The 12,680-nt window shown below is 47.2% G+C and overlaps 1 protein-coding gene across 1 annotated transcript in view; it reads right to left on the bottom strand.

Moving 5' to 3' along the window:
- Positions 1–12,680, bottom strand: part of LOC147255405 (nucleolar protein 4-like) — a 114,788-nt gene that overhangs the window by 86,444 nt on the left and 15,664 nt on the right. Inside the window, exons 2-3 of the mRNA XM_086213098.1 lie at positions 7,210–7,362; positions 3,561–3,672 (exon numbers count right to left, since the gene is read on the bottom strand). Coding sequence (XP_086069224.1) covers positions 3,561–3,672; positions 7,210–7,362 — 265 coding nt within the window. The remainder of the gene's footprint in view (positions 1–3,560; positions 3,673–7,209; positions 7,363–12,680) is intronic.

Here is a 12,680-nt window from a genome sequence, read left to right as displayed (position 1 = left end):
CATTCACGGCTGACCGATAAACCACCACATGTCTGACAGACTTATCTGATTTGCTGTTCCTCCTCCATCCTGGTTGCCATATCAACCTGTTTGAGTTCATTTGTAACTACTGGCTCCTATTATGATGCCAGAAATCTTGAGGTACACCACGGATATCAGAGGGGAGGAGTTACAACACCCAGCAGGTTCCTGCCTGCGAGACTTACTGAGGGATAGAAACGACACAGAGCCAGAGGACAAAGACCAGCCAAGACCAGGTTCAAGGATTTAAAGCTTTTTAAGTGTCTCACACTTCTTCCCCGTCACACCTGCGTCTATCAGCTCCTCTCAGCCGTTTATCTACTGGCCTCACAAAGGACTTGTCTCACGTCTGAAACAGACGTGGGGACGAGGAGCGCAATCGATGCGGCTAAGCAGAAAAGCCTGCCATGCCGTCATTGATCAGTGATTGATACTTTTGTAATGTATGTGTATCGGTGTATTCTCCAGAGAGTCATCCTGACCAATTATGTGACACAAAGCAGCAATGTCGTTGCCAACATGAGGCTCTTGACACCTGCTGGGACACAACAATCATCTTACATTTGGGGGTTTTGGCCTACAGCTTGAAACATTTTTGGGGGCAAGTCTGAGTCGGCTGAGTTAAACCGTCTGAACCTCAGCCAGATGTCATGCTTTCACTGGATTTGCTCCAGTTTTCTCTAAAATATCACGCATAAAAGTAAGAAGACGACAAAGTCAAACATTTACTGGATCCAGACTCTTAAATATGGTGTTTTGTTTTGTTGTTTTTTTCAAAGTAAAGACTCTTTCATTGCATTTGTTTACTTTGTCATTTTAAAACTACATCAAGGTGCACCTTGGCAGTCAGTACATGTGAACATATGACGGACTCACTAATGACTTGTTTATTTGAGCAGCAATTTGAATATCTGAGGAAATACATCTTAAAAATGAGAGGAAGAGAAGTAGGAGGGACACGTCCAGTCTCCAGTCCGTTTGTCTGTCAGCGCATCAGGAAATGCACTTTCACTCGCACACAAAGTGAGGAACGATGGCGAGGACCTGCGCATTTACTTGTTCCTGATATTTGTGTTGAGATGAAAGGTCAAAGGTCTTAACATGGATGCAGCTGGATCCAGTTTAACGACGGTAGGAAGGACGATGACAAAACATCTATCTCACACTTACACACACACACACACACACACACACACACACACACACACAGAGTTCGCCTGCTGACTGTGTCAGTTAAACGAGGTCCTCACTGATTAATAGCATTTAATAATTCACTGCTGAACTTTAGTACGAGTCACTTCACCATCGCAATAGAGGGGCTGTGATTGTGTGTGTGTGTGTGTGTGTGTGTGTGTGTGTGTGTGTGTGTGTGGAATAGAGAGGGGGATCAGCCTCTCCCCCACAGGGTAGGGAGGCAATTAACTAGCTCTTTCTCTGAGTGGCATCCACCCCCCTCCCAAACCGCCCCCCCAACCCCCCCCGCCCCCCCCCCACACACACACACACCTCTGTAAGTGTGTGCGAGTGTATTATATTGTTGATGTTTGTTCAGTTAGTTTAATCATTTAATAACATCGGCTGTGCTTTTTTCTATCCTAGAAGAGTTTTCATCTCCGCTCATTCTTCCATCAGCAGGTAACAAGACTGAGCTCTGCTCTCACCTTAAAGTTAACCCGAACACGATCCAGACTCCGACAGCATCTTCATCCCTACAACTCGGCTCTCTTACTAGATTCATGTCAGATTATCTCGTCTTTTCTTCCCTCTTTTTTTGTGTGTAGTTCAGATTTCAACCCACCCCCCCATCACCATTTCTTGCTCCCTCTCTCCCCCGACTCTGTGGAAAATGAGCTCGTTTCCTGGGCCATTTTCTTTGTTAAAAGCCATTAATTAGGCTAATTGAGGAGAGAGACAGGACACTCCAATGACTTCTCTCTTTAATGAGGGACATGGAGAAAACTGGGGGGGCAAAGGGGAGAGGGAGGGATGGACGGAGGGCATAGGAATGGGTAGAAGAGGCGCCAGAGGAGAGGAAGGATGGAGGAAGGGAAGACAGCCATGGGACAGGAAGCTTGAGGGGATGAGGAGACGGAGAAACAGAGGAGCAGCTGAGGGATGGGGGTGTCAAAGAAGATGAAGGAGGAGAGGAAACAGAGATGGACAAGTTGGAGGGGGGTTGTCAGAAAAAGGGGGGAGGGATAGAGGGGGAAGATAGAGAAGAAGGCCTTCAGGGTAGCAGCAGATACAGGAAGTATAAATACTCGACTACACTCTGGGGTGGTGGAGGAGAGGAGGGATGTTAGCATCTTAGCAGGAGGCTAACTGGTTGACGAAATAAACCCCTGTCAAGCGTTCCAGCTGTGCTGATGGTGTTGCTCCACATTTAAGGAGAAGCCTCCATGTTCACAGTCACTTGTTTGGGTCAGCCCAACATTGACCAGGGTCAGGCGGGCCTCTTCCCCCATCGCCTGCTCAGCCACAGCCAGCCCTCCTGCTCTCTCAGGATGGATTTGGGCGCTTAACTGCCTCCCTGCCACTGACAAGACTTTCTGGTAATTGATGCTGTTGCTGCCATGTGGCAGAGGGCGCTACTGCTGAGGTTAGGAGGAGCGAGAGAAGAAAACGGACGCCCTTCACCCCACACGTTCTCATGGAAACACAGAGAAAGAACCGAGAGAGGATTCAGATGTGGTCGCCAAAAACCACAAAGCTGAACTGAGCTCCACTGAGGACTAATGAGGTGACTGGAGTGACAGAGAGGAGACTGAAAAAGAGAGATAGAGGGAGAGAAATAGAGAGAGATAGAGAGAGAGAGAGAGAGAGAGTCAGAGAGGGAGAGAGATTCATGAAAACAAGCGTGGATTCGTGTGTCCTCTGATGAGGTATGAATGAAACTAAGGTTTTCCATCCCTCTGGAATGGAGCGAAACACAGGAGGATTTCTGACAGGAAGTGAAGCCTGATGATCAGTGGTGACTCCTCCTCCTTGGGTACTCTGGTAACTGTCAGTCACCCAGATGGACTGATCATGACTTGAAAACCATACTTCACCTGGTTACCTGAGCTGACAAAGATTTTCTCTTTCCATCCTACATTACTTCTGTAGGGTTCCACAATGCAGAAAGAGCCAGTCACGTATATTTAGCTTCAAGCTAATGGAAATTGACGGCTAACAAAAGAAAAAAAAAATCCCCAAAAACACGTTTACATTTACAATTGACATTTTTGGACAGTTTTGCTGTTGTAAGCAGTCAGTCTCCATTAGCTCGTATGTGGCTGGCTCTTCCTGCATTCTGGAGTCACGAAGGAGTGACACAAGAGGAAAATGAAGTCCTCACGAGCTCATGAATACACCTACTAAACTCATTCTAATCCTCCTGCCACAGACCTCAGACTGGGGGACGTATCGGTTAGGAGGTCCTGACTCCTCATCTGTTTGGAACTAAGAAGTGGAACTGAACTGGAGGAGTAAATGTACTGTGATGTAGGAACCAGCAGGAGCACTAACAGAACCGGGAGGCTGCAGCCTTGTGTTGGTACCTTTGCAGTCCTGCCCGCTGGTGCTGATGTGCATCCTCTTCTGACACTCGCCACAGCTCATCAGGAACCGAGTCACCGCCTCTCTGGGCAGGAAGGCGTACGTCTCCGCTATCTGAGACAGACGAGAGAGAGAGAGAGAGAGAGAGAGAGGACAACTATCATGTCACTGATACGTGTCATATAATTAGTGCTGTCTGTTTGTTTGTGTGCAGGACTACGCAAAAACTAATAAGCCAATTTTCACCAACAAGGTGGAGGGGCGGAGCCTGTGTCAAGGAACAACTCATTACATGGAGGGGGGGGGGGGGGTAGAATTTGAGAAGAACCCAGTCGGCCGGCAGGTTCACCAGCGCGTCACCTGCTTCTTACTCAGTCCGATTAAGATACCAGAAAGCTGCTGAAAGAAAATGCCGGAAATTCTTTAAATCCCGTAGAGGAGTAGAAGACATCAAAATATAAAATTAACAATACAAAAACTTGCAGGCTGAAAAAAATGAACAAACAGCACAAAGAATTAAAAATAAATGCAATCACTGCGGGAGGGGAAGACAAGTCCAGGTATGTAACGTGAGTGATTCTTTATCAACACCCCGGAGGTTGTGTGTCTTTTACTCTGGTTCGTTGAACACAAACGGGCATCACCTCCTACCAGCATCTCTGTCTGGATCCACACAAAAATCAGGCCATCCTCCCTGTAATGTTTTCAAATGACAATGATAATAATGTAAAAATGAACATTCCCTCTGAGCGTCTGAGATATTGAGCGTCTCATCAAAATGAAGCTGAGGTCTGAGTGACGCCAGCTTCCACGCTGATGCTGGCTGATGGATGACGGGTGGAGGTCAGACGCCTTCATGAACCCAAAGACGAGCTTCACTTCATCCAGGAAGCTGGTCAGCGACAAGCTGGCCGATCTTAAACTGCAGTTTCAAAACCCTGAACTGCTACTTTGTATTTTTACTTGTTTTAATCTGCATGATGAATACAGAAGTAAAAAAACAGAGATTATAGTGCAAAGCACAGTGCAGGGTGAGGAGGCACCAGGTCTCCAATATGGCAGCCAACACCTGAGACTTTTCAGTCTGTTACTCAGGAGGTTCCCTGGCAGTCTTGTAATCATGAGGTCACAGGATCGATCCTCCAGAGGTCGTATCCAAGTGTCCTGGTCAAAGACGCTGAACTGCTACTTGCCCCGGCGGCGCTGGTTGACCCCCCACATGACGGCCGCCGCCATCGTGTGAAAGCCTGAATGACTCTACTACTGCTACAGTAAGTAGTACAGTAAGTTTTTTAGTTTCTATTTCCAAACCTGCCTCACGTTGCCGTTCCTCACTGATTCCAGAATGACTTCAGCAGTGTAACAATACGAAGAACAAAGACTCGAAGGGCTGATTTTTTGGGGGTATTTTTAGGTCACAGGAGCAACTATCAGGTTTTAAAACCGCTCGTTGCTCGGGTCTCCAGCACCTGCTGCAAACGGGATCTCACGACGGAGGATTGTTGAGGCTCCGGGGACGTCGAGATCGATGCAATGTAGAAACCACACGTTTATTCTGGTGTAGAAGAAAGAAGACACAAAAGAGGAGAGGAGGAAGGGTGGAGAATAGCAGGCGCGGTGGATGGGGGGTTGCTGAGCAGCGTATGTGTGTGTGTGTGTGTGTGTGTGTGTGGGAAGGAGGGAGTAAAGCAAAGGCAAATGTCACTAACAGCCTCTGGTGGCAGTTCCTTTCTTTAAGTGGAATATTTGGACCTCGATCAATAGTGAAATGATCCGACTGTCGAACGGTCCGATCACAGGGGCTGAAACGAACAGAACCGTGCTGTTCCACAGACCTGCTGCACTTCCATGGAAACAATCTTTCCTGTAATCTAATGTAAATAAATATGTTTTCACTGCAATACAGAGAAAAACGGAGCAGAAATGTCCCGACAGAGCCACAATTAAGAACCCGCGTGACTTCAAGCTGGACTTCAGCTCTCAGTTTTCTGGGAGACAAAGACGCTCTCGCTGCCGATTCAGAAAAACCTCTGAGGAAAGTCCGACAGCGTGAGCGCAGCCTCGGGTGAAGAGGACAGCGAGTCGCATTTTCTCCGTTAAAATCTGACGACCTGAGGTGCTGTGACATGAAACCACTCGACAACACCCAGAAATACTCGGGTGTGATGACTTTGATCTGTGAATTATGAGGTTTGATCTACTCGATGGGATTTGAGGACAAACACACAATTCAAGAGTAAGAGCCCATCTAATCGTGACCTACTTTGTTTGAAATGTTAATTGAAACAATTATGTATCATAAATTCGAGATTTCAAAGGGAATAAGATGCATGCGTTGGAATCAACAGCTTAAAAAAACAAGGTCAACAATTCACCGATGTGAAAATAATCACATGGAAACTAATTTTGGGGAGACAAAGCTTCCAATGCTACAACACAAAGCTACAGCACAAAGCTACAACACAAAGCTACAACACAAAGCTACACGTAACATTCAGGCTGATAGAGAAAACGAAGCAGACGGAGAGGAGCTGATGTTGAAGCTGTGATGAGGGGAAGTTGCACTGCCTCTGTTTCACCAGCAGAGGGCAGCGTCAGCAGCTGAGAGAGCAGAGAGGAGAGTTCATTGACTGCTGCTGACAACCATCATCTTGCTCATCTTCTTCATCATCATCATCTTCGGCTGGTATAAATCTTTATTCTTTGATTGCGTTTCAGGTTTAGAGCAGAAATCTGTTTTTTTATGTTTAAGTCAGCAGCCGAAGCCCAACGTGGCGTTCTTTTATCCTTCCCTCCATTTTTCATTCTTTGTTGTCGTCCCTCTTTCCCCTGTCATCCTTAATTATATCAATCTAATATCACTCTTTTAAATATTGTTTTTATTTGTGTGTTATTTCTTTTTTTCCTGTCTCAGGTGTGTCCTCGGTTCCTGTCCGGTGTAGTGGGATGGGGTGGTGTGTATGTGTGTGTGTGTGTGTGTGTGTGTGTGTGTGTGTCTTTTACGGGGAGCACCAGTGTAACATTTTAAAACTGATCTCTTCAGGAGTCGTATTAATTTCCTAACTAGACTATAAATGAACATTTACTACTTTTTCAGATTTTGGAAACTGAATCCGGACTAAAATTAGCATTAATCAAACAACTAAAATGTGCCTACAACTCATGTGGATTTTAGTCAAAACAAAAATGAGCTGCAAAAAAACCCCTAGCAAGACAAAGTCATCATGTTTCAGTCAACCAGGACTGTTTTATTAAATGCTTGTTAAAATCAACCCTGTTGTCAGAGAGGCCCGAGTTTCAGACGGACCTCAGCCGAAACTGAAACTAGAGCAGCGTAACAGCAACTGTTAGAAGGGTGAAGCCTCCTTCCTTTTCTTTTTCTGTCAGACAGCAAAAGAGGAATGAGGCCCAAAAGAAGAGGAAGAGAGAGAGAGCGATAGAGAGAGAGAGAGAGAGACGGGACGGTGTGTTGAGAAACAGACGAAACCAGTTGTGTTAGAATCTTCTCGGTTTGAGGTGAGAGGTGACGTGATAAGAAACAAGAAGCGGGGAGATGACGAATAAACGATAGAAGAAGAACTTGATCTGCACCCTTCGATGAAAGAGGACGACCTGATTCAAACACCACACTGAGGACGCCGACACACTTACAGCCTTGTAGGTCTTCTTCTGGCCGGCGTGCTTCGGGGCTTTGCAGGGGTCGCCGCTGACCTCCACATGCATGGCGTAGATGATGTTGAAGAAGTCCTCCACCACGGCCACACGCTTCAGGGACGAGTCGCCACCGGACACGCTGTCCACGCACTGGGGGCAGAGAGAAGTGTAAACTGTGAGGGCGGGGGGGGGCACTGTTCATCATGTCTTGTATCTACAATGTCAGGCAGAGTGAAGCTGATCCGTCTCCCCCTCGCTACCACAGATTCACAGGTTTCAGTTCAAGATCTGAGTCAGGACTCAGCTTCAGTAAATCTGAGTGCGATTCACAGAAATAAGCGAGATCAGAGGGCTCGTGACCTCAGCGGAGGCCGGCGCACATCGAATCGGTGGTGCACTTTCACACCCTTCACACTCACTGGCTGTATTCCCGTTTGAGGATGAAGAGATTCAGAAGGAGGAAGAAGAGGAATTGGGACTTTTAGCGGGTGGTTTTGAGTGAGCACCCCTGGTTACGTAGTGTGCAGCTCCGTCAGAAGATGGCACTCTGCCGGCTTAGTTTTGACCCTCTACCAACAGATCGATGACATCTGTGCTAAACAGCCATCAACCTTTAACCAATCAGGGAGCCGGTCCCTTGACCATCACATCTCACTCTCCAGTCTGCCAAACATGAGGGAGGGACACATGAAGAAATAAATGTTTCCTCTACGCCTGCAGTTTCCTCTGATGGTTAATGGAGTGAAATAAGTTTGTGATGTGTAATTATGCATAATAACAGAGAAGCTGTGACTTGGACAAAGACCAGTGTGAGGCCACTGCCTTCCCCAGAGGATGAGGTCTCACGCCGGGAACACCAGGAAGTGGTGGGGAAACTCCATTTCCAGCAAAGGCCGAGGTTCCTCTGGTTGACGGAGGCTTCACGAGTGTTTTTAGACAAAGATTCTCTCCGCCAACCTTCCAGAGGAACCTCCATCCTGGAGGGATAGAGAAGAGGGAGAAAGGATGTCTGAGGATAACACACACACACACACACACACACACACACACACACACACACACACACACACACACACACCAAATCCGACCCTCCGACCGTCCTCTGACTGGGTCTGAAGTGAGGACTCACATCAGTCCTCACTCACACAGATGGACACGTTCACTCAGGTGATGGAGGAGCTGCTAGAAGGTGAATGGACTGGATTTATTTATCGAGATAATGAGACGACAGGCGTGGGGCGAAGCAGCTGATGCTTCGCTGTGACATCAGCCACAACACGACCTGAAGGCCAGAAACTCCACAGCTGCCTGACACAATAGTTCCTCCCCACGTCAGATGACACTTCCTGTTACGTTCCTGATGTGTGTGAAATCTCCTGCAGGCAGGAGGCAGGACAGGTGTGTGCGTGTGTGTGTGTGTGTGTGTGTGTGTGTGTGTGTGTGTGTGCGTTCTCATTATTGTGCTAAAGGCTGCACTGGGAGAAGCCTTTAGCAGCTGTAGAGCCTCTAATGAAGATTCAATGAACTCAGACCTGTTTGTCTCACACACACACACACACACACACACACACACACACACACACACACACACACACACACACACACACGTGCACTCTTGACCCACTACATCTCTTGCTTTCTCCGCCCCCACCCCCGCCCTCCGACTCAGGGTGCAGGTAATAAGTGTTGCTATGGTAACAAGCTGCAGCTTATCACAGAGGGGATGTTTCTAATGTGCCCCACTACAACCCCCTACACACACACACAGACACACACTCACATACACACACACACACACACAGCCATTACAGCAGCTTGGCAAAGACGAGGAGGAGGAGGCGGAGGGTGGTGGGCTTGTTAGCGGCTGCTGATGCTACACTGGTTGGTAGTTCGGGGTCTGACCCTCGCTACTGACCTCCACAGGACACTGACAGTCAGTGTACTTGCTGTTGAAACGTGAGGAATTCTGAGGAAATGAAGTGTCGTATCATTTCGTAATTTTGGAATTGTATTTTTAGTCAACTTCTATTGAGGCCTGAACCTGGAGGCCGAGAAAACTCCACGGCTCTCTTCCTCACCTCTTTGTCCGCCCGCCGCGGACGCTTGGTTTTCCAAACAATGACCTTTCATGGATGACGGGACTCCGACTACTAACCTAAATCTAAATTTTTGGATTAAGATGTTTACATGAGCTTCTTCAAGAATATCCTGTCAGTTTATATTGTAAAGATAGAGGTCCCATTAAAGACTGAAGACACGCCCACATTACATCACCACATTCTAATGTGACCTGAAACCATTTCTGTGTTTTCTTGTCAATGATAGAGAGACTGAGTTCAGAGGCGAGTCTGCAGCACTCGTTGGAACGAAGACGTAAAAAACAGCTTGACTGACAGAGTAAAAACACTGCAGAAACTCCTTCATCGTGGGATTACGGTGTCTACCTGGCAGGTAAGAACACTCCACTTGTCCTGACTTGATTACTGCTACAGCAGAAGCAACTCTGTCACATAGACTCCACCTCAACAAACAGGCCAACAAATGACTCTTCATCATATCAGGTTTGAAAAAAACCTCACTTCTATGGTTTACTATGATGTTCTGCTATAAAAGGCATTTTTTTACATAAATACATAGACAAATATACGAGAATAGAAAATGCCACCTGCTGCAAAGACAAATTTTCACATTGAAATTCCCAGATTGCCTTATCATTAATGTTACTGAATAAACTATATTTTAGTAAATCACACACACACACACACACACACACACACACACACACACACACACACACACACACACACACACGCACACACATGTAATTGTACTCATACGTAGCATCGGATACAACCCAAAGGTTTAGCTGAAATTGAGCAAAAATCGAACCCTTGGTCCAGGCGTTGCTTCAACGCGACTCCAGCTCATGACACCTGTTTACCTGAGACACACTGTTAATGTGAAGGATCATTTTAAACTAGCAGCACAACTCTGGTTCTGTGTGTCCTGGACCTCCAACACGACTCTGCTGCTTTTTTTGGATGTGTGTTTACAGTGTGCCAGGCCAGCGGTGCCCTTTCCCTCTCCCTGGCACATCACAGGAGGGCCGGGCCGCAGTGCATCACCGCTCCGGGACACACACACGCACACACACACACACACACACACACACACACACACACACACACACACTGATCTAGGGAGGAGATGGAAGGAGAGGACATGTTTACCCTCCACTGTCTGCTGCCCCTGACACACTCGCATACACGTTGTGCACCGTATCAAGGAATAAAACCTTCACATGCGAGGAGAAAATATGCACACATATACACAGATTCAATTACACACAAACTGCAATGACAAACAAACACACTGGACACCCCCCTCCCACACACACACACACACACACACACACACACCCTCTCCTCCTTGCAGTTTGAGGGCACATCACTTGCCCGGGACTGGAGCTTATGTGACAGCACGCACACACATCTATGTGGGCCATTGGGCGGGGTTGGTGTGTGTGTGTGTGTTTGTGTGTGTGTGTGTGTGTGTGTGTGTGTGTGTGTGTGTTCAGGGGGCACCTTAAGGCACAGCAGGCAGGACAACACAACACACACACACACACCAACCCCCGCTTCCTATTAGCCACGAGGAAGGGTCAAAGTCAGACAGTGAGAGGTGCGAGGGCGAAGCTGCCCGTCTGATGGACACACTCGAGTGAACACACAAACAAACAAATGTGTGTGTGTGTGTGTGTGTGTGTGTGTGTGCGTGCGTGTGTGTATGTGTGTGTATACATGCAGCTGCAGCCTGTGTTCACACACGTCCATCGCTGGCAGCAACCATGACAAAAAATCTTTCGTTCAACTCCACCCTTTTTAGACCTTTTCAACAGGAGACTCTGAGGTTCTCTCCTAAGAACATCGGTAACACACCCCCTCACAGGTCACGTGACACTCAAATACACAACCAGGTACTTCCCGCCGTTTTCCAATGTCACACAATACGTGGAAATGTGTTGATGTATCTTGACAATATTCCGACAGGATTACCTGTTCGTAATGAAGAATACTTCTGTAAACTGAGCACAAGAACAATTTGGGGGAACAGGGAACATCTTCTAAAATGTCTTCCTGGTCATCAGAACTTGTTTGATGCTTGGTTTTTCACTTCTTTCACATCAGTCAAACCAGTGACATGAGTCAGAACCACTTTTGTCGTGATGAGGTTTTTGTGTATTATATTTTGCCTGCGTGTGTCGATGTTGTCGGGTTATTTTTAGACACTTTGGCGGGTGAGTCTTGACCTATTTAAATCCACGGAGGTCACTGTGACCTCGCTGCTGCCGGACCCGCGGCTAGCTGGAGAGGGACAGTCCACATGCAGGACTTCCAACTCAGTGAGCTTGACAATACCAACATTACACGATCATTTTAAAAGGTATTTACAAATTAGAACCTAAAGTTCTTTATCTCTTACATTTTCTCCAATTGTACCTCCCGTCTCATCCTACCAGCTGTCCTGGTCATTGCTCCTCCCCCCGTCCCACTCTGAGAGAACGTGGACAGCAGATGGGAGGATCTGCGCGTCATCTGCTGTTTAAATCAATGAACCAGCTCTTGCTTTTGGTAAAATAATAAATGGAGAATAAATCTTTTTTTTTTTTTTTCTGATTTGCTGAGAATTTTGTTAAAATTTGCAGTAAATTTCCTAACCTGAGTAAAGACAAGGCCTGTTGTGTTAGTGCAGATGCTGGAGGCAGCACAGGAACTGCCCTGCCAGGTAACACAACAGACCCCTGCACACACCTTCGTGTATTTGTTGTAAACCGACCTCTGGTGGTCTGCTGTTCCCTGACAGGTGAGTTGTGTGGTGTGTTTGTGCCCAGCCTGTCTCAGGGACTTCCTGTTGTCGTGCTTCTTTCTTTCCCTCCTCACTGTCTCTCCGCCCGTTTCTGCTCGTGTCATCACTTTGATGCATTAGAGTTCTCCAATTCATTTCAGTCTTTGTCAGATTCCTGTTTTGTTCTGTCTTTTTGCAGGTTCTCTCCCTCCTCTACTCTCTCTCTCTCTCCATCCCGCTTCCAAACCAGCCTGTTGCTAGGATACATCCAAGGTCCATTCAGTGAGAGCTAACTGCCCCCACCATATCACCTCTCCTTACCAACCCCCCCCCCCCACCCCACCCCCCAGCCAATACGGGTGGACACACACACAAACATTGTCACTGCTAGATGGAAAAGCCTGACAAACACAAACACACACTGGGACACAATCAAACACAACAGCGCTGTTCAGACAAAAAGCTTCCAGTTCCAGTTAATATTCGTCACGCCAGTATTTCACACAACAACACACGGCAGCAGATGGACAAGAGAAGTGAAGAAACTCCCAGACAACAAGCCGTCTTCGGTGGGAGGCTGTTAGACAAAGACATCGACCTCCGCCTGGTCACCTGAGGAATAC

This window comes from Aulostomus chinensis, chromosome 9 (genome assembly GCF_037954235.1).
Source record: "Aulostomus chinensis isolate RoL2024-O1b breed Wild chromosome 9, RoL_Achi_v1.0, whole genome shotgun sequence".
Classification (NCBI taxonomy): Eukaryota; Metazoa; Chordata; class Actinopteri; order Syngnathiformes; family Aulostomidae; genus Aulostomus; species Aulostomus chinensis.
This window is presented reverse-complemented; position numbering and strand designations above follow the sequence as displayed.